The 27,976-nt window shown below is 34.0% G+C and overlaps 2 protein-coding genes across 3 annotated transcripts; both read left to right on the plus strand.

The window, feature by feature from the left end:
* The first annotated feature begins 261 nt into the window (after positions 1–261).
* LOC110447110 lies at positions 262–2,590 on the plus strand. The gene is made up of 3 exons (XM_021492562.1): positions 262–419; positions 1,054–2,370; positions 2,543–2,590. Exons 1-3 carry the CDS (start codon positions 360–362, stop codon positions 2,588–2,590), a joined length of 1,425 nt encoding a protein of 474 aa, XP_021348237.1. The 5' UTR covers positions 262–359.
* A 2,168-nt stretch (positions 2,591–4,758) lies between these two features.
* Positions 4,759–27,035, plus strand: LOC110447166 (cytochrome P450 2B2-like). Of its 2 annotated transcripts, none has more exons than XM_021492679.1 (4): positions 4,759–5,297; positions 6,696–7,211; positions 25,673–26,116; positions 26,828–27,035. In XM_021492679.1, exons 1-4 carry the CDS (start codon positions 4,949–4,951, stop codon positions 27,007–27,009), a joined length of 1,491 nt encoding a protein of 496 aa, XP_021348354.1. In that variant the 5' UTR covers positions 4,759–4,948; the 3' UTR covers positions 27,010–27,035. The 2 variants fall into 2 exon arrangements, with proteins under 2 accessions (XP_021348354.1, XP_021348352.1); XM_021492677.1 differs by lacking the exons at positions 25,673–26,116; positions 26,828–27,035 and adding exons at positions 8,092–8,535; positions 9,247–9,784 and having other exon boundaries at positions 4,767–5,297.
* Positions 27,036–27,976: the final 941 nt, after the last annotated feature.

A 27,976-nucleotide genomic window follows, 5' to 3' on the forward strand; every position in this document is an offset into this window, starting at 1 on the left:
TGTTGAATAAAAAATCAAACTTAAAATTTGTGAATTTTTGTGTGAAATTCACGTGAAGTTTACCCTATTAAGCTATTTACAACTCTGTCTCATATACCCTTAGGCATAACAAATAAGAAATATGCATATCTAATTAAGTTTTCTATGAACGTTCATGTAGATGAGAAGAATACATTTGCATAAATGATGTCACAACCAGTCAGATGAACATGGGATTTGGTGCTGCTGTACATCATTAATTATATTGTTATGGACCTGGTATCTTGTCGTGGTACCGGTTCTGATAGTTAAGGTAAGTTTTCTATTTTTAAACTTATCACGTCTTTGCCATCTCAGCCTCACGCAGTATTTCTCATCACATGTTGATGACGTCGACTCCCGGAACAGGATCCAGGGTATATTTATTGAACCTTGACCAGGTATGTCATCGTTTCATATCCTTGATCGATTGTAATTATTCATATTAAGTTATATACACATGTGTATCTGATGTTATATGTTTTATCAAACAGGCAATAAACTATGGAAAGCTTTATCAAGGATATCAAGAAATTAATAGGGTTTTCATAATAATTTATATTTTGCTTACTTTCTTAATGACTGAGTACATATATTATATATACCATATAGCAGGCTAGCACATAGAATGTCTAATAATGTCTATGCCACAATATACCACTGTTCATAAATCAGGTCAGACGTGTTCTAGTCACATGCATGTTAATATCATTGAAATTCCAATGGGTTATGTTTTATTCAACTACCTTTCGACATCTGTGATGATGCATATCAAATGTTAATCTAGATATATGTAAGAGAAAATTCGCTTCTAATGAAATAAAACAGTCACCATTGAACGGTAAAATTGCTTCTATCTTAGGTTATAGCCATGATGACTTATTTTGTCAAATTTCCGTCTCTAAAAATCATGAGGGGACTTTAAGGGCTTTGCATGTTTCCTAATTCCCTTATGCACTCAGGCCATTAGACTTGTAAGTATTAAAAAAAAAAAATGCTTTTCTTTTTAAAAAAAATAAGTATTTTCTTTTACAGGTGAATTGTGTACATCATAGTATGAAGCGGATTCATATACGATGGGGCGTGCTACGACTTATTATAGGGTGTGCTTTAGTGATCATCATCCTTTATAAACTGATCGATATCGAAAGCAGAAGGAACGATTACAAATACACAGTAACATCAGATCAACAAACCAAGTATCCAAACCCTAGGGGTACACTTAAGGATGAGAGCGTCATCGCAACACGGAAAATGCGCATTAGGAAGTTGTTACAGCTTTCTGCACAGTCACTGCTGGAAGCTAACATGCACATTCGTTCAAGTAAGGCCAAAGGGGCAATGCTTAAAGCACTAGATCTATTCAAAAATGTTTTAAAGGAGTTCCATATAGACGTTCCATCAAGAAATAGGAAATCGAACAGTACTTGTCCCGAAGTATACCACGGAACCTCATTCGGATACCCTTTCTTCCACACGGGGTTTGCATTTGAGAATTGTAAAAACCGAGTTCCTGTGGAAGATTTGGTCAGCATCATCATAATATGTCAGGAATCACATCACACCCCACTCTCCGTGGATAAGTTAGTAAGATCTATTCAAGTACACAACAGAAATGTATCTGTAATAGTTGCTATAGCTTCCTCTAAAAAACCATCGGACTTCAAGCAGCTTGGGAATATCAACATTGTATGTTTCGGCCACGAAGTTTCTCCTGGAGCAATGCTGAACAAGTTTGCCTCATTGGTCAGTACAAAGTATACGCTCATTGCACGTGACTTGTTGAGACTGGATCGTGACTCGCACATAGAAAGAATGGTCAGAGAAATAGAAGGCTTAAACGCATCTGTGGTAGGTGGCGCCACCCGAGACGAAAATGGCTATTGGAGAAAGGGATGTCATCAAATGGTGTACCAGAATTATACCCTCGTGCTACAAGACGGCTACACAATGTCTTTACACGAGTGCATCCAGTGTGATTTTATAGAAGGCCCATTTCTCATCCAGACTGAACTTTTCAAGAATGTGCGGTTCGATGAACACATCATTGCATCTGGGTTCATGGAGGATTTCTTTCTGAGACTTCAACATGAACATCATGCTACTTCTTTTGTCTGCCCTGACACCATGTTTTATGTGGCCAAACAATTAACCAACCTTCATAAAGACGACTGGAAAATGTTCGGCAGAAAATGGAACATGCGGCGAATTATTTTATCGATGGGACAGGAAATAAATATCGATTGTCCAATTGATTATAAATGTTTATTTTGGAAAGGATTTTCCGTTTCACCTTGTTGCTTGGAGGAGCTTGCAAGTTTGGTTAAATTCATCATGGAGTCCTGTCGCAAGGTTGGTGCACTCTGTGAACTACAGGAAGGCACGCTCTTAGGAGCAGTTAAACTTGATAAGATATTGCCATGGGAACGCGACGCTGATATTACTTTTCTTTCCTCGAATTTTTCAGCATTGACATTTTTAACAGGTCTATTTAAAATGAAAGGGTACATTTTGAATATTGCAGAGAAACCCAAATGGACAGAAGACGGTGTTGCAACTGGTGGTAAAATAGTCATTTCCAGCAAGCACTGGCACGTTGAATTGTACGGACAACATGATATGGATTCAAAATCATTACTGAAAAATGGAGACACTCCTACAAAAGTACTACTGAACGGTGATTGGGTCAACACTCCGAGGAATCCAGGTTTGTACGTTCGGAACAGATACGGTTTCCGAGTGTATGCACACTCGGAACATTGGATGGCAACGGGGAAAAGAACTGGTTGGGCAGAATACTCGACAGATTCATTTATGGCATGTAGACAACCGGGTTTGCATAACTGTTTGGACAGATACAACGGCGATGGTAGTCTACAGTTTAATAATCCAGTACCATAACATGTTTATCTATTAGTTCATGTATCCCTAAATATTACGGTGATGCACGTTTCTTTCTTTATCGCATATGTTTTGTTTTATTCAAAGGTGATATCCGTATGAGATTCGGCAATATTTCACTACTTTTAAGGTAGAAAGCGTAATGATTATTTTGCACCAATCAACGATTATCACATTTAAGTCCTTTTCAAAAGCAGTTTTGATATCTGTCCTTGAAACAAGTCTTTTGGATAATACAGTACGGCTTCCTTTGGTTACTTTCTATATCAGCCACTAAACCGCTGAAAATCCTGTGGTTTCCAGCGGTTTAGAGTCGAGATACCGGCCGTTTGACTCTTTGCGAGACAAAGGAAACAGACGTTTTCGAAAGCTCGCACCATAAGTTTTAAATTCCTGTTTGTGCTAAAAACAAATCTAGCCGTTAGAGTTCAAATGTGTCACGAAGTCTATTTTAGTAGATCATTCCCTCCCTTCAATTTTTACTGAATTGAATTCCTTCAGTCGAGAAATGCTTATACGGGATAAAATAATTAAATCTAGCTCCCAAATCACGTCATGTACAAGGACCTGCACTGTGCACCTAGATCAACATAGATGTTGACTTAGTCACAACTATCTGTCGTTCTATTTATTGACCTGTTGACTGTGGCATATTTACGTGGATGGGATGATGTGCGTTTCTGTGCATATATTTTTGAATCGACATTCTTTATGCCCCGTTATTTTACAGACGAGCTTACTTAAAAAAATTTCCTAAAATTGTATCAATTATTAATTTTATCTTCATTCTTATGTTATTTTCTTCTTCGTTTTGTTTTTCTGGTTTGTCTCTCTTCCCTCAACAAGGTATCTAATTACTTCTATTCGATTTTGTCTGTGTTGCTGTTCTATTTAAGCTATGGTTATCATCTATTACTTTGTAAATTGTAAATACGTGTAACTTAATATATTTTAGCTTTTTCTTCCGAGAATGTTTACCGTTGAAAACACAATCGAGAAATGTATTATACTCGAAAATTAATAAGTTATTTACAGTGACGTCACAGTTGTCCAGATGTTATGTTACTTAAATTGTTGAAGATACATACATTTCAAATTTATTGAATCATTCATTACTGTAGCATTTCTTAGTGTAGCTAGTCACATATCTATATTGCTTGTTATTTTAGTTACTCAAAAACACTTTTATTTTTGTAGTGGAAGGTCAATATTTTTAACAGTATTTAACTAGTGAATCAAACGTATTACATGACCCAATATAATTAGTTTTTATAGTAAGACTTAATTTTTGTTTTTTAAGTGATTTTTGTTTTACATTTTTGTTTACATTTTTTGCATCGTTGTATTCCTTCCGACCTGATCATATCGTGTTCACTGAGAACAACATGCGTTTGTTTTTATAAAAAAAAGTACGTTGGCTAAAATAATACCAAATATACTATTGAATGTCGACCTAGTAAGAAAGTTACTTTTGCAAGAACATATTTACAAAGGAAATAAGACAGTTTCTAGTTATTTCTGCATCATTTGAAGCTCATCAAAACAAACTGCTAGCACAAAACAACCCAACTTACGTCCTATAGGGACATGTACATCGCACCCAAAGGTGAATATTAAGTACACATTTTATCTATATATCAACGTATAGGACGACAACGTCATACTATATGTCGTTCTAATTATTGACCTTCTAATATTGTGCTTGAGGGGAAGCGGGGTTGTTTACATCGTATTGTAAAGCTTAATAAACGATTAATAAAATACCTGAAACTTTATTTTTTTTTAATTATATGTAAAAGGATACGTTTACCTTTATCCACAATAAGACATTCAGATACAAGCATCTACGCAGGATGTAACACACATACAAGCATGCACGCTTACACAACACACATGGAACCCGCCCTTAACTGACCTTTGACTGATAATAGCACATGTAAGACGCCATGCCTATATATACAGGACAGTAAGCCAGACTTCACATCACGTAGTGGGAAAGAGATGTTAACATCGTCTGAGGCTAACCAACATGGATCTCAGTTCGCTTCTCAGCTTTAGTAGTGTGACGGTGGCCATCGTTGTTATATTGTTGATACTGCTGATCAGTCGGACACTACAATGGCCGGCCAATGTCCCGCCAGGTCCATCTGGCTATCCTATCGTAGGAAGCATGCCTCTACTGCGAAAGGGAAATGTGCTCGAGACATTCCGAAAACTTCGAGCACAATATGGCGACGTTTTTAGTATACAGATAGGGCCCAGGCTTACCGTAGTCATCAATGGAGCAGAGGCGTTAAAGGAAGCGTTCGTCAAGCGTGCAGATGAATTCTCTGACAGGCCAAGCAATCATTTTGCAAAAACGTTTTTTCACTTTAAAGGTAAATTGTAAAAATGCTTAGTCTATTCACAGGGGTTCTTTACAAATGTCTAAAATACACATGTGCTATATCAGCACACACTCATGTGTATGCTTATGCTTATATGTGCTGTTACCCATTTCATTATTATGAGTGCTGTGACCCATATCAGTATAGCATATGTGTATTTGTAACGAACAACTATAATCTTTGCAAGTCCACGGACATTTTATTAGTACATGGATAAATATAGTCCCTTTCTGAATTCTAGGACAATATAGATCAGATTATAGAGTATCCCCCCAAAATGCACCATCCCTTTATATATAAAAAAAGAAGTTTTATATGTATCATTGCCTATGTAACTATATTACGTTTATGTGGTATTATAGTTTATTTACACATAAAACTGTCTTAAGATATATATTTATAACGAAGCAAACATTTTCTTATATGTCTTGTTTTACAACAAACGGTTCTCTTAATTCGCCCAGGGCATGGCATGTCAGCAGAAGTCTCCTTCCCATCAATCTAAAGAACACAATTTTACCCCAATTTGACTACATTTCTAAACAATGACAAAACGAATAATTATCCAGCTCTCCCCTATGCTAACAAATGTCTTCAAGCATGTATAGCAATGTAATGGTAGAAATGTTGAATGAAATTATGCTTGTTTCTTGTCTCCGTAAATTATTTTATGGATTTCTAATCTAATGCAAAAACTTATTAATAAGACATACATTATATGCTTATTACATTTTCGTATTTATGCTTTATTTATATATAATCCCCCCCCCCCCCCCCCATGAAAATATGGAGGTGCTAGGTACCTGTTTGTTATCTCTGTTTTGTTCTAGAGATTTGCCATCTTAAAGACTTTTATAAAAACCCATACATACATGTATGCGTGCCGTTTATGATTGGTTAATTAGAAAGTACCAAACAAGCGAAATAAAAAAAACCCCGGTCGTTTAATAACAGTGGTCGTTTAATAAAGTTTGACCATATTTTGTACATAATTACACAACCGACTATATAATCAAACGACTCCTTATTCAGACAACTGTAAACAGACCACCACACGTACATGTACATGTAGTTTAAAACAACATCGTTCAACGGATCAGATGAATTAGGCATAAGACAATAAACAAACAACTAAGAGTGCACATCAATGAATTTATTGTACGTTTGGAAATGGATTTTGTCAAAGTTGTTCACTGAACTTGGTGAACAGATCGTAAAGCCCCGCACATTAGGAGTTACACAACTATTTCAACGATATATAGAAAGATAAGATTATCAAATATAACGTAATTTCATCGCTTAAGAAATAAACGATGGCACACAAACTTATGTTAAAATCTTATCTGATGTTTTAAATCAGGTTTAAATCGTATATAATCTTACTTTTAGGTATTGGTTCCTCATCCGGTGAACACTGGAAACAAACCAGGACATTTTCTCTGTCCACACTTCGGAATTTTGGATTTGGAAAGAAGTCTTTGGAATCAAGAGTCCAAGAAGAAATAGAAGCTTATTTGGATATCATCGAAAAGCAAAACGGACAACCTTACGACGTGAAAGAAGTGACCACCATGGCCATATCAAATATTATATGCAGTATTACGTTCGGGAACCGATTTGAATACACTGACGCAAAATTCCAGCGACTTACGTCACTTTTCGCTGAGAACTTTAGGTTAAATTCGGTTGGAGGGGCCATACGATCATTTCCAGGATTAAGATTCCTTCCCGGGGATATGTTTAATATAAGGAAGTTGACTCAAAATCTCACCGATATCAAATCTTTCGTTTTTGAACAAATCGCTGAGCATCGTAAAACGTTTGAAGAAGAGAATCAGCGAGATTTCATCGATGCGTTTCTGGGACAACAAATCAAACATGGCGAACATGATCCGATATTTGAAGGTAGGTAGCAGAGATATATAATTAGATTATTGCACTTGGAATGCATTTCCATCTTTTAACACTTTTAAGCATAGAGCTTTAAAGCACTTCTGTGATTCATACTTTTAGATAAAGAAAATAGTTTTTAATTTATGCTATATTAGCGTATATCCTGGTAATTTTTATACTTTGCTATATTAGCATATATGTATGTAAGGCACCGGCCATTTTTATAAAACTATTATCAGACCTTCAAAGCTTGAGATGTATGCTTTCTGTGATATTTGATGTATTGTACTATATAATTGCATGTAATATTTTCAGCAATCTCGTAACTTATATTTTAAATGTCATTTATGTTTAATTTATATTACTATGTTTTAAGAAATACTATGTGAAACTAACACATTTAACTAATATAGAGGACCCTGCGCGAGGTTAGACTTTGGCTAAATCAGGTTTTTTAATCCTCAATAAAAAAAGTGTATTATCATTATTATTATTATTATCATTACTCTTCAACAATGTTTATTTTAAACGCTGTTTGATATTTTGTTCTTGCTTTCTTAATTTGATTCAACTAGTTTTAAATAAAAAGAACCGGAATAAATATATTAAGTTTGAATGAGATATTTCATTTTTATTAACGTTTAAAAGGGGTTATGTGCACATTTCCCAATTATCCTGTATATTTAAGGTATCTAAGAACACTTTTTATATGAATTTGTCAAACTTTTGACCTACATAATCCAAATATCATAAATCATCATAACTTAATTTCATTTTTTGGGGGATAGAAACTATTTCATTTCTTTCATTTGATAAAATGTGATTTGAAATACATTTTTTACAGTTATCCTTATGCCTTAACACTTTATTTTTATTTCTTGTCCGGATATAGATATGAACTTATCAATCTCCGTTATGAATTTGTTTACCGCCGGGACTGACACAACAGCTACCATTATTCGCTGGGCGATAATTTACCTCATTCATAACAAACCTATCCAGGATAAGCTCCGACAGGAGATAGAGGCTGTGGTCGGGACGTCCAGGCTTCCGTCACTCGGCGACAAACCCTCCATGCCTTACTACGGAGCATTTATAACAGAGGTTTTCCGGATGGGCAACATCGCTCCACTGTCTGTGCCTCACGGGACCAAGAAAGATATCAATTTCCGGAGTATGATCATTCCAAAGGGATCCTCGATACTTCCGAATCTTGACTCCGTTATGACTGATCCAGATCTGTTTGAGAATCCGGATCAGTTTCAACCCGAGAGATTTCTAGGAAAGGACGGACAAATGAACGGCAAGGAAAGGAATGTAATGGCTTTCTCTCTAGGTATTGATATGTTTTTATCTGTTTGCTTGCTTTTTGTTAATAAATATATATATCTATTTTTCATTGTTTATATCGACTTTAAGACCAATTCGGATGTCAAACGCTTTGGCCCCAAGCATCAAGGAATGGATCCTAATATGGACAGGACAGCTGTATGATGCAATGCAGTTCAATTTTAGCATACTGCATCGATTACCGAAGGGTTAATCACCTGTGTGTGTGTGTCTTACAATTATCTTTCAAGATACAAGTTGTAGACTTCGCTGGTTGACCTTTTAAGTACCAAAGTTTTGTCGTAATCTTGATAGCGAAAGTCATCTCTTTTGAGCAGCGGCCTTGTTTATCAAATGCACACTTTATTCATTATTAATTTGAAATCAAACGGTACTCCCCTAATTTGTGAAACTCACATAATGAAGGGAATTTACACACATCCCCTTCTGTGTCAAAATTAGTTAAGACCAATTTGGAGTCCAACCATTTTGACACCTAATATCACTGCCGAAACCCTAGAAGGTCAAAACAGCTGTAAGGTGCAGTGTAAGTTCCTTTCGGCATACTGTTTCAATTAATAGGTGCAATCATATATTTATGTCTTACGTTCGTCTTTCCGACAGTCTAGCCGCGAATTTCTAAATAAAGTAACAATGTTCCATACATACTAGTTTGTATAAATGAATTAAAGAATTTATCTCATTTTATTTCTGACAGGACGACGAATTTGTCTTGGAGAATCCCTGGCGAGGTTAGAGCTATTTTTGTTCCTAACCTCATTGCTGCAGAGGTTCAAATTTCTCCCAGAAAGCCCTGACAAACTCCCATCATTTGACGCGACTTTGGGATTGGCGCGGGCGCCAAAGAACTACAAGTGCCGTGTTGTTAAGCTGAAATGAAATATTGAAACAAAACATCTTCGAGGATTTGGACCAATATATATATATATATATTATAAAAGCAGAATAAATATCCTTACAGACGAAGAAATATTATCGAAAGAAAAATTCTCAACAACGAGTCTTTAGTACTTTCATCTCTTCTAGGAGATTCTTCAGACTGTTTAAACTAAGACGTCACATAATAGTTCGCTATGGTAGCAGAGTACAGTAGCGTACGGTGGCCATGGGTGATATTTTTATACAATGAATAACCCCTGTAATATAACATGTATCAAAATTTAAGAAAAAACAGCATTAAAATGGGCATATAGATGATGAATTGGACTATGTGGGCTTCATAATTTTTCAAAAAATAAAAAAATCGAATTTGGTTTGAGACTTCAATTTTGGGCATTTACAAATCTGTGTCTACACAACAAAAGCTAGCTTTTCATGTAGTCTATTTTTGTACTCAGCACATGTGTAAGTATTGTGAAAAATCCACCGGTATGACCTATGCTAAAACGTGAGTATTTCTGTTACCGAGTAGGCGATATTTAATTTCAGACAGGTTTTAAGAAAAACAATTCTACTTGCGGGGGTCGAATTCTGGGTAAAATCACGATTTTTTGGATATTTTGGTGTTTTTTGAGGTGGTAACCATGCATTTCACAAGTCCCAAATCTGGGGAAATCACTTTAAAAAAAAAAAAAATGTTCTCCTAAAAAAAACTTATTCAAAATGTAGTTTATAAATATATATATATATATGTAGGTGTGTTGTGAAGGATGAATCCGCTATCCATGTTTATCCGAGACATGCCCTTTATTTTTAGGGTCAAGTCATTTCTACTGTACTCTGCCACCTATAGCGACGTCCGCGATATACGTACCCACCATAAAGATATCACAGCAATAGAAATACATTAGTTATAGTCTTAAGGCAAAGAGAACTATTTGTTTAGGATTTAGAATGACTAGAAATACTATTTTTTACCATTTCTTTTAAAAAGTTTTTTTTTGATATATATAGAAGATTTTTTTTTTAATCCTTTTATTGTATCAGGGGGTTCTATTATATATGATTTTATTTTAAGTTTGTAATATACTCCATATATAAGAACAGGACCTAATTTGATGAAACTTTGCATTCATTGTATGCTCTTACATGTATGTATTAAACAGTTTTTGATACGATTACCGTAGGGAGATATTTGGTACTGTGAAGTTTCATTGGTTGCTATTTTATTTCCTAGACGACCATACACCACCCCATTTAAACCATATTTAAACTTCATGTAACAAAATTTTAGTCTGTGATATTAATTAAGCGTTGTAATTATCGGGTGCCGTTTTTACTTTTATTTAATCCAAGTGCTTCACGCCGATGTATATCGGATTATTTGTACATATTTGAGTAAAACGATAAAATGCTTGGTCATTGAAATGCTATTACCTATTTATTGTTGTGATATCACCTACTACAGATTCATTACGGTGATATCACCTGTTCAATAATATGGGGGAAAAATCATCAGAAAATCGCTTTCTTAAGTAAACGGTTAATTAACGTGTCTCTGTTAGATTAAAATAATATATATATATATATTAGTAAAAAAAACGAAAACACTTACCGTCAATTACAAGGTTAAAACAAATCAGCAGCAGAATATTAACACATCTTCTCTACTTCCTCTGAGTATAAGGATCGTTAGATATTATTTCGTTGAAGGATGGTGTTATTAAGTATTTAAGTCAAATCGAATCATAGTTTAAATAAGCACACAATTTGTCAACATTTTCGTCGGGTTGGTAAGACTGGCTGGCACACAGCTTCATAAAGCACAGTCAGTGAAACGCTTGGATATGACGTTTTGGTGACTTGTATAATAAGTGTTTTGTCAGCTTCATTAGAAAAAAAATCACAGATATTTTTTCTGATGAAGGTAAGGTAGTACAGTTCGTTCAAGTTATCGAAATATCACACATAAATGATTTACTGGCTGTGCTTTCTGAACCTACAAACAATAACATGCAATTTTTTAAAGATGGGAAAACAAGCTTTAAATTCCTATAAATGTATCACTTTAACATTTGTATAATGCTTTGATGTTTTGTCATAGCTTTTTCTAACAAATAAAATATTTTCAGATTCATTTACATGATGTGTTTTAGATTTCTTTCTAAAGAAAAAAGGAAGCTATACAATATTTGTGAAATATGTTAAATCCCAACCCTACCATTAGTTGAAAGCATGGACCTTACCTATGTCACCCCAAAAAGATGGATACTTTACCATGTTTTACCATTTTTGGAGGTACTCCACAGAACGTATCTTACGTTGTACAGACGAACCGTTGTAGTATTCTAGCTACTATAATATGCTTAGAAAAGTTTACATATTATTATCATTTAATCTTAAACGTGTCAAATTATGATTACCAATTTTGTCTTGTTTTTCGGACCACATATCATCAACACCGCAATGTTTTATTGATGACATTGTCAACGAAGATTGAGACTGTAAAAAAAAATTAAAAACGCGATATTTTCAACATTGGGAAGTAATACAATACCATGTGTTTGGACTGAATTGATAAGCAAGGCGTTCGATAGAGTATGGCATGATGGACTGGTACATAAACTCCAATTATATGGCATCAAAGGGAAATTACTTTGTTGGTTGAGAAATTTTTTAGATGACAGAAAACAAAGAGTGTTAACTGAGGGATATATATCTACATCCAGGGCTGTAAATGCAGGGGTACCACAGGGCTCGGTTCTCGGTCCACTTTTGTTTTTACTTTATATTAATGATATTGTTGACTGTGTTTCTCATGAAATTAAACTGTTTGCTGATGACACTTCTCTATACGCTGTAACAGACGATGATCCAATCGAGTTAGCACAAAACCTAACAGATGATCTCAGTAATATACAACTCTGGGCTAATAAATGGGATATTAAATTTAATCCAAATAAAACAGAATCTGTTATATTCTCTAAAAAACTGAATACTCATCACCCAAATGTATATTTTTATGATGAACCTGTTACTGTCAGCCGAACACATAAACATCTTGGCTTGACATTCAGTGATGATGCTAAGTGGAATGACCACATTTATGATATTTACCAAAAAGCATACAAAAGAATTAATATTTTAAGGATGATGAAACATAAACTAGACAGACAGTCATTAACCACAATGTATACATCATATATTAGACCTATACTAGAATATGCAGATGTTGTTTGGGATAATTGTTCTCAAAATCTAAAAAATCTCTTAGAGTCAGTCCAGCTAGAGGCTGCAAGAATAATTACAGGACTGCGTAGAGGCACCCCCCACAATATCTTGTACAAAGAATTAGGCTGGGTTCCTCTTGAAAGTAGGAGAAAACAACATAAAATGATGCTGATGTACAAGATTATGAATAATGAAACTCCATATTATCTGAAAGAAATCACTGAGTCACATTATCATGATCCCACACTAGCTAGATATCCCCTTAGATCAGTTAGAATATTTGATCCTCCTCTTTGTCGAACTGTTAACTATTCTAATAGCTTTTTTCCATCCATGTTTAATGAAATAAATAATATCGCTTCAGACCTTCAAAATATTCGTTCCGCCTATCAGTTCAAAAAGTTAATAACACCTATTCCAAATTCAAACACAAGAACAACTGATGTCTTTAAGTTTTTAGGAAATAGGGAAACTAATATTATTCTCTGTCAGTTGAGAAATGAGGCCAGTAACCTAAATAATGACCGTCAGAAAGATTATCTTACTGAGTCCTCTGCATGTTCTTGTGGTTCTAGATTTGAAACAGCATCTCATTACTTCCATGATTGTATCAAATACACTGAAGATCGTATTCTACTTTTTCAGAATATATTCCATGAAACTCACAACCATTTATCATTAGATGTCATGCTAAATGGTTGTGAGAGATGTGATGAAAATGAAAATAAACATATTCTCCTATCTATATCCAATTACATTTTAAGTTCTAGAAGATTCAGGACATTTAACTTCAATTTTGAATGAAATTTTACATTTTATTTATTTACACTTTATTTATTTACATTTTATTTTTTCTCAATGTAATTCTTCTGATTTCCAGAAATGGTACATGAATATTAATATTAATATTTCCTATTTGTCTTCATTGTTTATTTTTAAATATTGTTAGTGAGGGGGGCTGGGGTTCAGAAGACCAGTTATACTATTTTATTAAAAAATATTGGGAAACAACTACATAAATAAGAATATAAAGCTTTACAACATGTTAATTATATATCTAACCTGTGTTTAATATGCATAAATTAAACTATTTGGTGGGATTGAATTTCCAAACTCATCAGTGGATGGCCTTGTGTGATACAATGGACTTTTTGGCCTGTATCTGTTGGGTGCGGTAATTTAATCCCATCAAATGTTTATACATGCAGCTCCATCAACAAACTATTTTTCTTTTCTCTTCATAATATGTATATACCGGTATATATTTTATGTCTTTTCAATATCAAAATAAAAGGTTAGAATTCAAACCATTAGATTCAATTATAATAAAAATGAGTATTAGTAGTTGTTTCCCCTAATTTGATTATTAATTTGATAATACCAACTTGTTTATATGTGTTTGTATGTGTTCTATGTCTATGCTTGTACCACTGTCTGTTACTATGTTTGGAAAGGGCTTAAATAGGCTATGCCTGCTGCCCAATCCATTTGTCCTTTGACAATAAAATTTATTGAAATTGAATTGATGATGACCATTTAGTTAGGAAAAATAAAAGAATCTTCTCCGTTGTTCCGTATGTCATTTAAGGTCACCCCTGTGATCTCGAGGTTCTAGTTTTGGTGTACATCATGACGAGATATTCTTCAGTGGAAACAGATATGCACAAGATAGCGCCTTTCTTATTCGGCAACATCACAAGGCTTCCGGGCTCCCAGGAGTACGATTTCCTTGAGATACGGCTTTTATGAGCAGCTGGATTGGAAAAGTTACGAGGTTTTACGTGGATATAATCTATGCACAGCTAGGAGTGTCATACTTTCAAACATCTTTATTTTATAACATTTGTGTAATGGTATTCAAAATTACCCATGTCAAATACTATCACGGCAAAGGTTACTTTTTTCAGTTGAAATTAAAACAAACCATTTTAAATTATCGACCGCATTTTAAAGATATTCAAGCATAGCAATGCTAGACCAACTTAACAACACTTTAAGGCAAAAAATAAAGAATTCAAAAAATAGATTTAATATTTATAATAACACATTCCAATACAAATGTAATGAAATTAATTTGAAGATGGTAATCTACAAAAAAACCCATTTAATTCTTGTTTGAAATTTAAAATAAATGTCATGAAAATATTCGGTTTATCAAGCTAACAATGCTGAGGATAGCACAGTTGTTATTAGATGGATATCCGTGCAAAGTAGTTATAAGAATCAGCATTTAAATGAGTTAACGTAAAAATTGAATAAATTTCTTTGTAAGAAAGTTTTAAAAACAAATATCTTAATAAGCCAGAATTTGTATTCAAAATGATAAACTTTAGATAACATACACAAATTTACTCCTATTCCGTAAATTTTTAATGTGCCAAAAGATTAATTTAAAAACACTAATTATCACTAAGCAGACAAGGTCATAATAACTGGATTCTGGTTAAAGTTGTATAAAGATTAGTCAGCTTAAGAAGAAATGTATACATGATTTTCATATTATCCAGACCGAAATCAGAGTATCCCTGACCTGGACCTCAAATTTGTCACCATCAAAAACTAAATTCAACAATGACAGTATCTGTTGAATAAGAAATCAAACTTAAAATTTGTGATCTTTTGTGTGAAATTCACATGAAGTTTACCCTATCAAGCTATTTACAACTCTGTCTCATATACCCTTAGGCATAATAAATAAGAAACATGCATATCTAATTAAGTTTTCTATGAACGTATATGTAGATGAGAAGAATACATTTGCATAAATGATGTCACCACTAGTCAGATGTACATGTGATTTGGTGCTGCAGTACATCATTGTTATGTACCTGGTAACTTGTCGTGGTACCGTCTGATAGTTAAGGTAAGTTTTCTTTTTTTAAACTTATCACGTCTTTGCCATCTCAGTCTCACGCAGTGTTTCTCATCACATGTTGGTGACGTCGACTCCCGGATCAGGATCCAGTGTAAATTGATTGAACCTTGACCGATATACTATGGAAAGCTGTATCAAGAATATTCAGAAATTAACAGGGGTTTCATAATAATTTTTGCTTACTTTCTTTATGACTGAGTACATATATTATATATACCATATAACAGGATAGCAAATAGAATGTCTAATAATGTCTATGCCGCAATATACCACTGTTCATAAATCAAGTCAATCGACGTGTTCCAGTCATATGCATGTTAAGATCATCGACATTCCAATGGGTTATGTTTTATTCAACTACCTTTCGACATCTGTGATGATGCATATCATATGTTAATCTAGATATATGTAAGAGAAAATTCGCTTCCAGTGAAATTTAACAGTCACCATTGAACGATCAAACTGTGTCTATATTTTTTTACCAATTGGACCCAGAAAGGATTTTTTATGACTCATTAGTGTCATCAACTTGATTACATTTGGGTTTTAAAAATACTTATTCATTCAGTTTGTGACGAAACACTGCAAATTACATGGTACATGTGAATTAAAAATAGGTAGACATGCTATGCATATAGACATTAACAGCACAACTGGATAATATTTGGTAAAATTCTAGTTAGCAATGAAGATATTTGAAGTTAGGCTTACATTTACATGAAATTAACATTTGTTATTTTGAATGGTTTTAGGATATTAAGAAATATTGAATTACTCGGAGCGGAGATATACATGAAAGTATAAAGATACAATATCAATATGTACTGTATTTGATACATACAGTGAGAATAAGGTAACGTAATCAATTTGTCAAATACATGGCACAATGATGTTACAACTTCGGCAGACGAAGAAGATATCTGTATATAAAAATAAATGAAGACAGACACATAATAGGCAAATTAAAGACATCTTATTTTATAAGCTCTTCTGAAATAGGTTGATGGGTAGTACCCAACCCTATCTCTACGGGAAAACAGATAATGCCGTTTATGTAACGATAGCGTTTCTAGGATAGTTTTTATACAATGATTGTGTAATTGCAGCACCGAGACAAAACGATATTAGTTATTTATAATAATTACTTTACATATTCGACTACAATGTACCTAAACTGAAAATAAATGTTTGGAATTTGTAATACTGTTCTGCTAAAGATAGTGTAAAATGTTTTAGAAGAAAAAAATGATAAATGTATGTAACGTTCGAGGGAATTTCGACGATTTGTTATAAGGTATCGTATTCCGTCTTTGCGTATTGCAGAGTTATCTTCTCTTGGGAGCAAGTGTTGATTGTTACGTCATGCTAAATATCATTTCATTCACTCACTCTTTCATTCATTTGTTAACTCATTCGTGTTGCGCTACCTCAAAAAAGGGAGGTAACTACCGTGTTACTGCGGGAGTACAGCCCCAGCTGACGCACGTGTGTCTCTCCAGCAGAAGCAAAGTAGTGGTAAAAGTAAGTACATTGTCATCGCAAATATATGTACTAATGATGAACCAGTAGCTATACATAGGCATCTCGGCTTTGTGTTGCTTAGTCGTATTTATAAAAAAAAATGAAAATAACCTGTATGATGTTGTCATCTGTATCGGGATATTTCTGTTTATGCATTGTCTACTAAGAAGAAATTATTTGTCATGTACATTTAAAAGATACTATGTACTAGGTGTATCTATATTTAAATTATAAATGCTCCCTCGACCTACTTGTACCAGGTCAGAGGTCAACACTTGTACATGTATTTGCTTACATATGCCATATATGGAATTTTGTTGACCTTAAAAAAAATGTATTATTTATAGTTATTGATTTAAGGGCTATGTTCATAACAGTTGGCAGCCATTTTGGAAGCAATGTTCACATTTCAATATTTTGCTTACACTTCCAACAGAGAGATACGTTTGGTGACAGTGTTTGTCAAACATAAAGAGTGTGATATAAAGTTAATGTATAGTTTATTATAATACAAAAACACAAATATAAAATACCTTAACACTCACTTGAAAGCAGTGTCCACTGCTGCGCACGCACAGGATTCCAGTGAATATAGAAAGTTATCCCAAAATGATAATTCAATCTATTGATTAGGTGGCTAGTCACTATTAGTATCAGAATTCAATTAAATGCCACATTAAAGAAGTAAATACAAAAAGTCGTGGTGAAATACAAAATATCACATTTCTCTGCCATGACAGTTCTTTGAAAGTAGTCATGATACATGGGCACTTTCATATCATGGGTAATCGGGGATTATTGTCCTCAAAATTTGGCTATATTTTTAGCAATAGAACGGGTACAGCTTAAGTATAAGCACCTACATATTTATAATTTAAAAATATGCATTTCATGTTAAGTTTTTACAGTAAAAACTATTATTTATTTAAATAAAACAGTTCACTTCCATGTGAAGGGCCCTATGTCTGACTTGACAGTGGTGTTGTGCTTTTCACCACGATGCCAATCCCCATATTATTTCACTAAAGTCACACACATTAAATTATCATTAAAATCATGTCAAAAGTACATATTCTCAATTCACCTGTCCAATACTTACTTCGTTCAATAAAACAAAACCAATCGGATGTTGCGATCTGCTTCAGCATCTGAATTTACCACTTGTTTACAAAATGAAAACAAACCAGAAATACAATCACATCTAATCTCGAGATTTGCACATGCGCTGCAGCAAAATTTAAATATTGTCATATTGTGTTTCTGGGGCTTAAACATTTGTATTATAGCATATGATGAGTTAAAATGTATTAAGAAATGTATAATGTGTAAACATACGACAAAGTAATGCATTCTGCACGTTTTTTTTACGCCGCCTTCCATCAGGCGTAGTGATATATTTACAGTGAAAAGAGCCAAGATGGATGCGCCCAGTTAAAGGACTTCAACAAGAGAAGTTTAACAACAATCTAATACCTTTTGTCGAGCGATCAATGCCTTACCATTGTTTTATACGATTGTGTAAATATCTAATTATTCAATAGAAATGCAAAATTTTGCCTCTTTTATGAAATTGAATGTATTAGAACATGAAATTCAAAACTATGTAACATGGTAAATCGACAAGGCTAAACGATAACGACCAACAGTTAACCCCTTGCTGATTTGCTTATTTATTCAAAACGAAGAGCATAATTTTGAAATGTAAGGGTAATCGTGCCTAAAACAGTGTCAACAGATACTTGTGTCAACCTTGTAGCAAATGTTTGCCCAATGTATAATGATGTAGGTGCGTTCAAAGTGTAGCGAAGAGGATTTCGATTTACAAAGTTCACAAAATATTTTTTGTGTCAAATGTTTCATATGAGTTATACAATTTCCTTTTATTAAACAAGTAATTGACTTAAACGACGTTATGGTGATTTTTGAAGGGTCTGTCATTGTGTTTCAACATGGCGGACATTTTATGCAAACATAGCCCTTAATTTCATTGTAGTGTGGAATCGCCATAAGAAGTAAGAATGAGTTACAGATAAAGAAAGCATTACAAATGAGGAGGATAAATTTCAGATGACATTAACATTTCAACTGGGATGTATGTTTGGATGACAGTTATATTATGGTGGTGATGTATGTGCACTGGTTTGTTCATTGGTGGATCATGGTTCAGGATTTATCCCAAGATGTTCACACGCTTTCTGGAGAAGTTTTGGAATTTCTTTTCTGGTATATTTAATTATTGTAACTGCCATATATATTTCATTTCTTAGGATATTCTTAATGTTGACATGTTTTGTATTTTTGTTCACTTTGTATCCTTTGTATATTGCATATGCTATATGTGTTAGTAGGAAGTTGATTATGTCATATTTTCCATATGTAATCTTGAAAACATATCTTTATTATATCCTAGTGTTTTAAACATATGGTTAACGCTTATTTTAAATTTTGTTATATGTTGACATTTTGTGAGGAAATAGTCATAATCTTCGATAACACCATATAAATTGCATAGTGGACTATCCTTGATTTTCCATTTATAAAGTATCTGATTGTTAGTCAAGATTCTGTGTATTAATTTCGATTTGAACACTTTCAATTTGTTATTGTCCATTTATTTTAAAAGTACAGCTTAGTACCTTTTATTTATTTATTTCTAAATCTGACTTGCTAATGTTTGCAAAAGTTTTTTTCCATGCAATATATGCAATAGGTTTTTTGGACTGTTTTTGTAGAACATTTTCATATTTCAGTTTATTTGTTACATTACATATTGCATCTTTTTTTGATGTATTATTTAATTTAATTAAACGTACTGTGTAGTTTTTTTTATATTGTATTTTGCTATGTCAGAGTTTCTTAACTTTTATAATGGATACTTCTGAAATCCAGTTTTGTTTTTCTTCTAGCCTATTCAGACAAACATTTTCATTTATTTTTCCTTGATGATCTAGCGGATTTATTATTCTAAGGATGTTGTTGTTTATCCAGTTTTTGAAAATCAATACTTTATTTTTTGATGTTTTATATATTGATTCCCCCATATTAATTCATTTGCAATTTCTGTGATACTTTCAGGATATGTTTTTTCACCTCCACCTACCTCTAGCCAGGATTTTAAGATATCTTGGTTAAACAATGGTAGTTTTGTATAGCCGTCCAAATCTTTTATATTCTTTATATTATATTCATTGAGAATATTAAGAAATTATGCCCATATTATTTTTGGAAATGTTTTGGTATAACTGTCCACAGGCTTTAATTTTTATCGTCCTTTATTAAGTTTTGAACCCAGCCACAGTGAATAGTTAGAATGTGTGATGCCCATCTAGCATTTGTAAACCCCCTCTTTTGTATGATAAGCAGAGAGCTTTTCTTTTAACTTTTTCTTTTTTGCCGTCCCATATATAATCATGCATAATTTTTCCAGACTTTTTAACAATTTGTTGTGGTACAGGTAGTACTGAAATGAGGTAAGTCAATTTAGGAATTAAAAATGATTTAGAAATCTGAATTCTTCCAATCATAGTCATTTTTATTTTTCCCCAGATTTTTATTACCTCTTTCATTTTTGATATTTTACTTTTTCAGTTTTATTGTGCTGTTTTTTCTGAGTTTTTCCAAAATGAATACCTAGTGCTTTAATGCTTTCACATGTCCATTCTATGTCTTCATATTGATCATCTATCAATATCTTATTGTTTCTAACTTTACCTTGTGACTTTTCTCTATTAAGTATCAGACCTGATAGACTACCAAATATTTCAATTAGATTCAGAGCTTTACTGATGGTATTTTAAGATTTTAAAAATAATGTAGTATCATCTGCTAGTTGCGATATCTTAAAATCTCTACTTTGTGATTATTTAATTTTAATGCCCTTTAACTTTTTCATCTTGTCTTATTTTGGTAGCCAGTATTTCTACAGTTATTACAAAGAGAATTGCTGATATCGGGCAGCCTTGCCTTATTCCTCGTGTGATATTTACTCGTTCAGAAAGCCATCCATTATTTGACACTAAACAAATAATTTGACTATATAGAGTTAAGATCCAATTTATAAACCCGTCCTTAAATCCAAAATGCTTAAGCGTGTTGAACATAAATTCCCATTCTATGGAATCGAAAGCCTTAGCAAAGTCGAGAAAAAGTATAGCCCCAGTAACTCGAAATTTCTCGGCATAATCAATAACGTCTTGGATTAAACGAATGTTACATCTAATATAAGAGACGGTGTTGCGACTGGTGGTAAAATAGTCATTTCCAGCAAGCACTGGCACGTTGAAGTGTACGGACAACATGATATGGATTCAAAATCGTGACTGAAAAATGGAGACACTCCTACAAAAGTACTACTGAACGGTGATTGGGTCAACACTCCAAGGAATGCAGGTTTGTACGTTTGGAACAGATACGGTTTCCGAGTGTATAGCGTATGCACACTCGGAACATTGGATGGCAACAGGTAAAAGAACTGGGTGGGAAGAATACTCGGCAGATTCATTTATTGCATGTAGTCAACCGGGTTTGCATAACTGTTTAGACAGATACATCGGCGATGGTAGTCTACAGTTTAATAACCGGGAACAATAACATGCTTATTAGTTTCTACCTAAATATTGAGGAGGTGCACGTATCTTTCTTGATCGCATATGTTGTGATTTCAAAGATGACATCCCTATGAGAGTCGGCAATATTTCACTATTTTAAAGATAGGAAGCGTGATGACTATTTTCACGAATCAACGATTATCACATTTAAGTCCTTTTCAAAAGCAGTTTCCAGTAGTCTGATCAAAGTACCATGTAGAAAGACAAAATATGTCTTTGAAACAAGACTTTTGAATATTATTGTACGATTACCTTTGGTTACTTTCTATATCAGCCAATAAACCGATGAAAAGCCTGTGGTTTCCAGCGGTTTAGAGTCGAGATACCTGCCGTTTGACTATTTGCGAGATAAAGGAAACAGGCGTTTTCGAACGCTCGCAGCATTAGTTTTCAATTCCTGTTTGTGCTGAAAACAAGTCTAGCCTTTAGTTTCAAGTGTGTCAAGAAATCTATTTTAGTAGATCATTCATTCCATTCAATCTTTTAATGAATTGAATTTCCTCAGTCGAGGAATGCTTCATACCGGATAAAATAATTATTTTTGTTCCCAAATTACATAATGTATAGGAACCTGCACTGTGTACATAGATCAACATAGATAGTGACTTAGTCACAACTATTTGTCGTTCTATTTATTGACCTGTTGACTGAGACAGGGATGATGTACATTTTTGTGCATATATTTTTGAATCGACATACTTTATGACCCCTTATTTTACAGACGAGCTTACTATTTTTTTTACTAGAATTAGATTAATTATTAATTTTATCTTCATTCTTATATTGTTTTATTCTTCATGTTGTTTTTCTGGTTTGTATCTCTTCCCTCAACAAGGTATCTAGTTTCTTCTATTCGATTTTGTCTGTGTTGCTGTGCTATTTAAGCTATGTTTATCATCTCTTATTTCGAAATTGTAAATAACTTAATTTATTACATTTTTTCCAGTGAAATATCGGATTCTATCAAATTGATAATTTGTTATATTTTACGAAAAGTGATATTTTCAGGGTGTGAATAAATCACTTTTTTGTATTGACAAATCATTACGGTATCTTCTATTCGCTGTATTCAAAGGCAACGATTTTTGTTCAGATTCAAAGGAAGCGACGTTAGAATAAGTGGTTGTAACGGTAAATATTTGGTACACACACTTAATTAAGTATTTCTATAAATATGCAATTAATAACATTTCTATAAGCAATCATACCAGAAAATAAGAGTATCCCATGCAAAATGGCTCGCAGCCGTGTTGTCAAGCGTGACGTCATTAGAATATGGCGCTTATCATTATGCTTCTAATTTCCTCCTTTTAATATATTACATTTTTCATGTTTTATGCTCTCAAAATGTAATTAATAGAAAATTTAATGGTGTCTTCAGTTATAACAAATATATTTCACGAGTGTGCCTAATATTTTTGATTTTTTTCACGAGTTCCCAGCAATAACAAATATATTCACGAGTGTGGCTAATATTTTGATAATTTTCATGAGTAGCACTATAATATATCACTCTAATTTCAATATTCCTTCCGACCGGATCCTATCGTATTTACTGAGAACAACATACGTTTGTTTTTATAAACAAAACGTTGGCTAAAATAATACCAAATATACTATTGAATATCGAGCTAGTAAGAAAGTTGCAATAGCAAGAACATATTTACCAAGAAAATAAGACAGTTTCTAGGTAATTCTGCATCATTTGAAGCTCATCATGATTGCCCAACAAATATATCGTTAAAACAAACTGCTAGCACAAAATAAATCCCAACTTACGTCCTATCTAGGGACCTGTAGATCGCACCAAAAGGTCAATATTAAGTACACATTTTACCTATTTATATATCAACGTATAGAATGCCAACGTCATAATATATGTCGTTCTATTTATTGACCTTCTAATTTTTGTACTTGAGGAGAAGCGTGGTTGTTTACATCGTATTTTATAGCTTGATAAACGATTAATGAAATACCTGAAACTTTCATTTCTTTTAAATTATATTAACAAGGATACGTTAACCTTTATCCACAATAAGACATTCAGATACAAGCATATACGCAGGATATAACACACATACAAGCATGCACGCTTACACAACACACATAAAACCCGCCCTTAACTGACCTTAGCTGTATCAAAACCAATCTACCCAGGATAAATGACACACGTATTGAATTCTTTTAATAGCACGATATGTAAGACGTCATGCAAGCAGACTGGATATGTGGTATCATTTTTGTTAATCTCAAAAGGGTTGATAGACTTTGCCTATATATACAGGACAGTAAGCCAGACTTCACATCACGTAGTGGGGAAGAGATGTTAACATCTTCTGCGGCTAACCAACATGGATCTCAGCTCGCTTCTCAGCTTTAGTAGTGTGACGGTGGCCATCGTTGTTATATTGTTGATACTGCTGGTCAGTCGGACACTACAATGGCCGGCCAATGTACCGCCAGGTCCATCTGGCTATCCTATCGTAGGAAGCATGCCTCTACTGCGAAAGGTAAATGTGCTCGAGACATTTCGGAAACTTCGAGCACAATATGGCGACGTTTTTAGTATACAGATTGGGCCCAGGCTTACCGTGGTCATCAATGGAGCCGATGCGTTAAAGGAAGCGTCGTGAAGCGTGCGGATGAATTCTCTGACAGGCCAAGCTACTATTTCGCAAAAACGTTTTTTCACTTTAAAGGTAAATTGTAAAAATGCTTAGTCTATTCACAGGGGTTCGTTACAAATGTCTAAAATACACATATGCAATATATGTATGTGCTATTTACATTTCTAAAAATTGACAAAATGAATAATTATCCAGCACTCACCTAAGATAACATATCTTCAAATATGTATTGCAATGTACTGGTAGCAATGTTGAATAAAATTATACTTGTTTCTTGTCTCCGTAAATTATCTTATAGATTTCTAATCTAATACAAAAATGTTTGAATAAGACATACATTGTATGTATATTATATTTATGTTTTATTTATATATATCCTGATGAAAGTATGGAGTAGAGCCGAAGGTGCTAGGTACCTGTTAGTTGCCTCTGTTTTGGTCTAGAGATTTGCCACCGTAAAGACGTTTTATTTTTAAATTCATACAAACATTGATGCGTGCCGTGTTTGATTGGGTAATTGGAAAGTATCAAACGGGTCTATACATTTATATGTATAGAAAGATGTAAAATATACATATAGAAAGATAAGATTAACAAATATAACTTAATGAAACAAACGATGACACACAAACTTATGTTTAAATCTTATCTAATGGTTTCTTTTAGGTATTGGCCCCTCGTCCGGTGAACACTGGAAACAAACACGGACATTTTCTCTGTCCACACTTCGGAATTTTGGATTTGGAAAGAAGTCTTTGGAATCAAGAGTTCAAGAAGAAATAGAGGCTTATTTTGGTATCATTGAAAAGCAAAACGGACAACCTTACGACGTGAACGAAGTGACCACCATGGTCATATCAAATATCATATGCAGTATTACGTTCGGAAACCGATTTGAATACACTGACGCAAAATTCAAGCGACTTGTGTCACTTTTCGCTGAGAACTTTAGGTTAAGTTCGGTTGGAGGGGCCATACGATATTTCCCAGTATTAAGATTCTTTAACAATATTTATTTTAAACGCTGTTTGATAAAACAGATGTCAATTTTGTTCTTGCATTCTTGTTTGAACTTATTTTAAATAAAAAGAACCGGAATATAAATACTAAGTATGAAGGAGATACTTTTTTAACGTTTAAAAGGGGTTTTGTGTACATTTTCCAATTATCCTGTATTTTTTAGGTATCTCAGAACCCTTTTTATATTGATTTGTCAAACGGTTGACCTACATAATCCAAATGTCATCAATCAACTTAACTTTATTTCATTTTTTTGGGTGATATTTGTTTTCTTTCATTTGTTAAAATGTGATTTGAAATACATGTTTTACAGTTTTCCTTGTGCCTGAATAATTTATTTTTTTACTTAACGCCCGGATATAGATATGAACTTATCAATCTCCGTCATGAATTTGTTTACCGCCGGGACTGACACAACAGCTACCATTATTCGCTGGGCGATAATTTACCTCATTCACAACAAACCTATCCAGGATAAGCTCCGACAGGAGATTGAGACTGTGGTCGGAACGTCAAGGCTTCCGTCACTCGGCGACAAACCCTCCATGCCTTACTACGAAGCATTTATAACAGAGGTTTTCCGGATGGGCAACATCACTCCACTGTCTGTGCCTCACGGGACCAAGAAGGATATCCAATTCCGAGGCATGATTATCCCAAAGGGATCCTCGATAATTCCGAATCTTGACTCCGTTATGACTGATCCAGATCTGTTTGAGAATCCGGATCTGTTTCAAGCCGAGAGATTTCTAGGAAAGGACGGACAAATGAACGGCAAGGAAAGGACTGTAATTGCTTTCTCCCTAGGTACTTATATATTTTTATTTGTTTGCTTTGCTTTTTGTTAATATATATATATGTTTATTTTCTATTGTTTATATCGACTTTAAGACCGATTCGGATGTCAAACGCTTTGGCCCCAAGAATCAAGGAATGGATCCTATATGGACAGGACAGGTGTATGGTGCAGTGTTACTCATTTTTAGCATACTGCATCGAGAACCAAAGGGTTAATCACCTGTGTGTGTGTGTCTTACAATTATCTTTACCATATAAGTAGTAGACTCCGCTGGTTGACCTTTTTTAGTACCCAAGTTTTGTCGTAATCCTGATAGCGAAAGTCATCTCTTTTGAGCAGCGACCTTGTTTATCAAATGCACACTTTATTCATTATTAATTTGAAATCAAACGGTACTCTCCTAATTTGTGAAACTCAAATAATGAAGGGAATTTACACACCTCCCCTTCTGTGTCAAAAATAGTTAAGACCAATTTTGAATCCAACCATTTTGACACCTAATATCACTGTCGAAACCCTAGAAGGTTGAAACAGCTGTAAGGTGCAGTGTAAGTTCCTTTTGGCATACTGTTTCTATTAATAGGTGCAATCATATATTTATGTCTTACGTTCGTCTTTCCGACAGTCCAGCCGCGAATCTCTAAATAAAGTAACAATGTCCCATACATACTAGTTTGTATTAATGAATTAAAGAATTAATCTCATTTTGTTTCTTACAGGAAGACGAATTTGTCTTGGAGAATCCCTGGCGAGGTTAGAGCTATTTTTGTTCATAACCTCATTGCTGCAGAGGTTCGAGTGTCTCCCAGAAAGCCCCGACAAACTCCCATCATTTGACACGACTTTGGGAATAACGCGGGCGTCCAAGAAATACAAGTGCCGCGTTGTTAAGATGAAATGAATATTGAAACAAACAATATTCGAGGATTTGGACATATATATATATACAGTATCTTAGACAGTATCTTAGCCATTTCATCTACTTATTCCTCCTGCACTCACTTATTTGATAATTACTTAAATAATTCCTGCAAACCAAAAGAGGCACATGCATTATTCCTACAAACCAAAAGAGGCGACTAAGTGTGGACCCCCTTCTGTGACTGTTAAATTCATCGCAGTATTGAGAGGCGACTAATGAGACATTCCATAGCAAGTTGGAGATTTTTCACATTTACCGGGCCAGATTTCCACATGCACATGTTCCACGTTTTAGATATCTCTCGTTGACTCACTTTGTATGATAGTGCATCTTGCGCAAGAATAGGTCCTCTACATCAGCGTTCCTTGTCCGCGATGCTCTCATCTTAATTGCTGCCTTCGGCTGTCAATTATAGTATATTAATTCTATCTTCTTGTAATATGATGTATATGTACATGCAACTGTTCTGTTTCACTGTGTCTTGAGCGGATCGCTCCGAAAATTTGACAACCTAAACTTGTCCACACTGTTGGAATTACTTCTTTGCCCCATATATTGGTTATAAAATTGAAATAAATATCATTTTATTGTATCATGGGGGTTCTATCATATAGAATTCCATTTTAAGTTTGTAATATACTCCATAAGAACAGGACAGAATTTGATGAAACTTTGCATTCAATGTATGCTTTAATGTATTAAACAGTTGTCGATGCGATTACCTTAGGGAGATAATTGGTAGTGTGAAGTTTCATTGGTTGCTCTTTTATATCCTAGACGACCATACACCACCCCACTTAAACCATATTAAAACTACATGTTGCAACATATGCAACATTACGTCGTAGCTAAATTTAATTATGTGCTATTAATTAAGCGGTGTAATTATCGGGTGCCGTTTTTACTTTTATTAATCCAAGCTTCACGCCGATGTATATCGGATTAT

This window comes from Mizuhopecten yessoensis, unplaced genomic scaffold, assembly GCF_002113885.1.
Source record: "Mizuhopecten yessoensis strain PY_sf001 unplaced genomic scaffold, ASM211388v2 scaffold3229, whole genome shotgun sequence".
NCBI lineage: Eukaryota > Metazoa > Mollusca > Bivalvia > Pectinida > Pectinidae > Mizuhopecten > Mizuhopecten yessoensis.

What these genes read in the sequence shown, in the direction of transcription:
- LOC110447166 (XM_021492679.1), top strand. Translation starts at nt 4,949, where the DNA reads ATGGATCTCAGTTCGCTTCTCAGCTTTAGTAGTGTGACGGTGGCCATC. An exon ending in AACGTTTTTTCACTTTAAAG is followed by an intron (nt 5,298 to 6,695) that starts GTAAATTGTAAA and finishes TCTTACTTTTAG; the next exon opens with GTATTGGTTCCTCATCCGGT. An exon ending in ACATGATCCGATATTTGAAG is followed by an intron (nt 7,212 to 25,672) that starts GTAGGTAGCAGA and finishes GCCCGGATATAG; the next exon opens with ATATGAACTTATCAATCTCC.
- LOC110447110 (XM_021492562.1), top strand. Translation starts at nt 360, where the DNA reads ATGTTGATGACGTCGACTCCCGGAACAGGATCCAGGGTATATTTATTG. An exon ending in ATTTATTGAACCTTGACCAG is followed by an intron (nt 420 to 1,053) that starts GTATGTCATCGT and finishes TTTCTTTTACAG; the next exon opens with GTGAATTGTGTACATCATAG. An exon ending in TCATGGAGTCCTGTCGCAAG is followed by an intron (nt 2,371 to 2,542) that starts GTTGGTGCACTC and finishes TGAATATTGCAG; the next exon opens with AGAAACCCAAATGGACAGAA.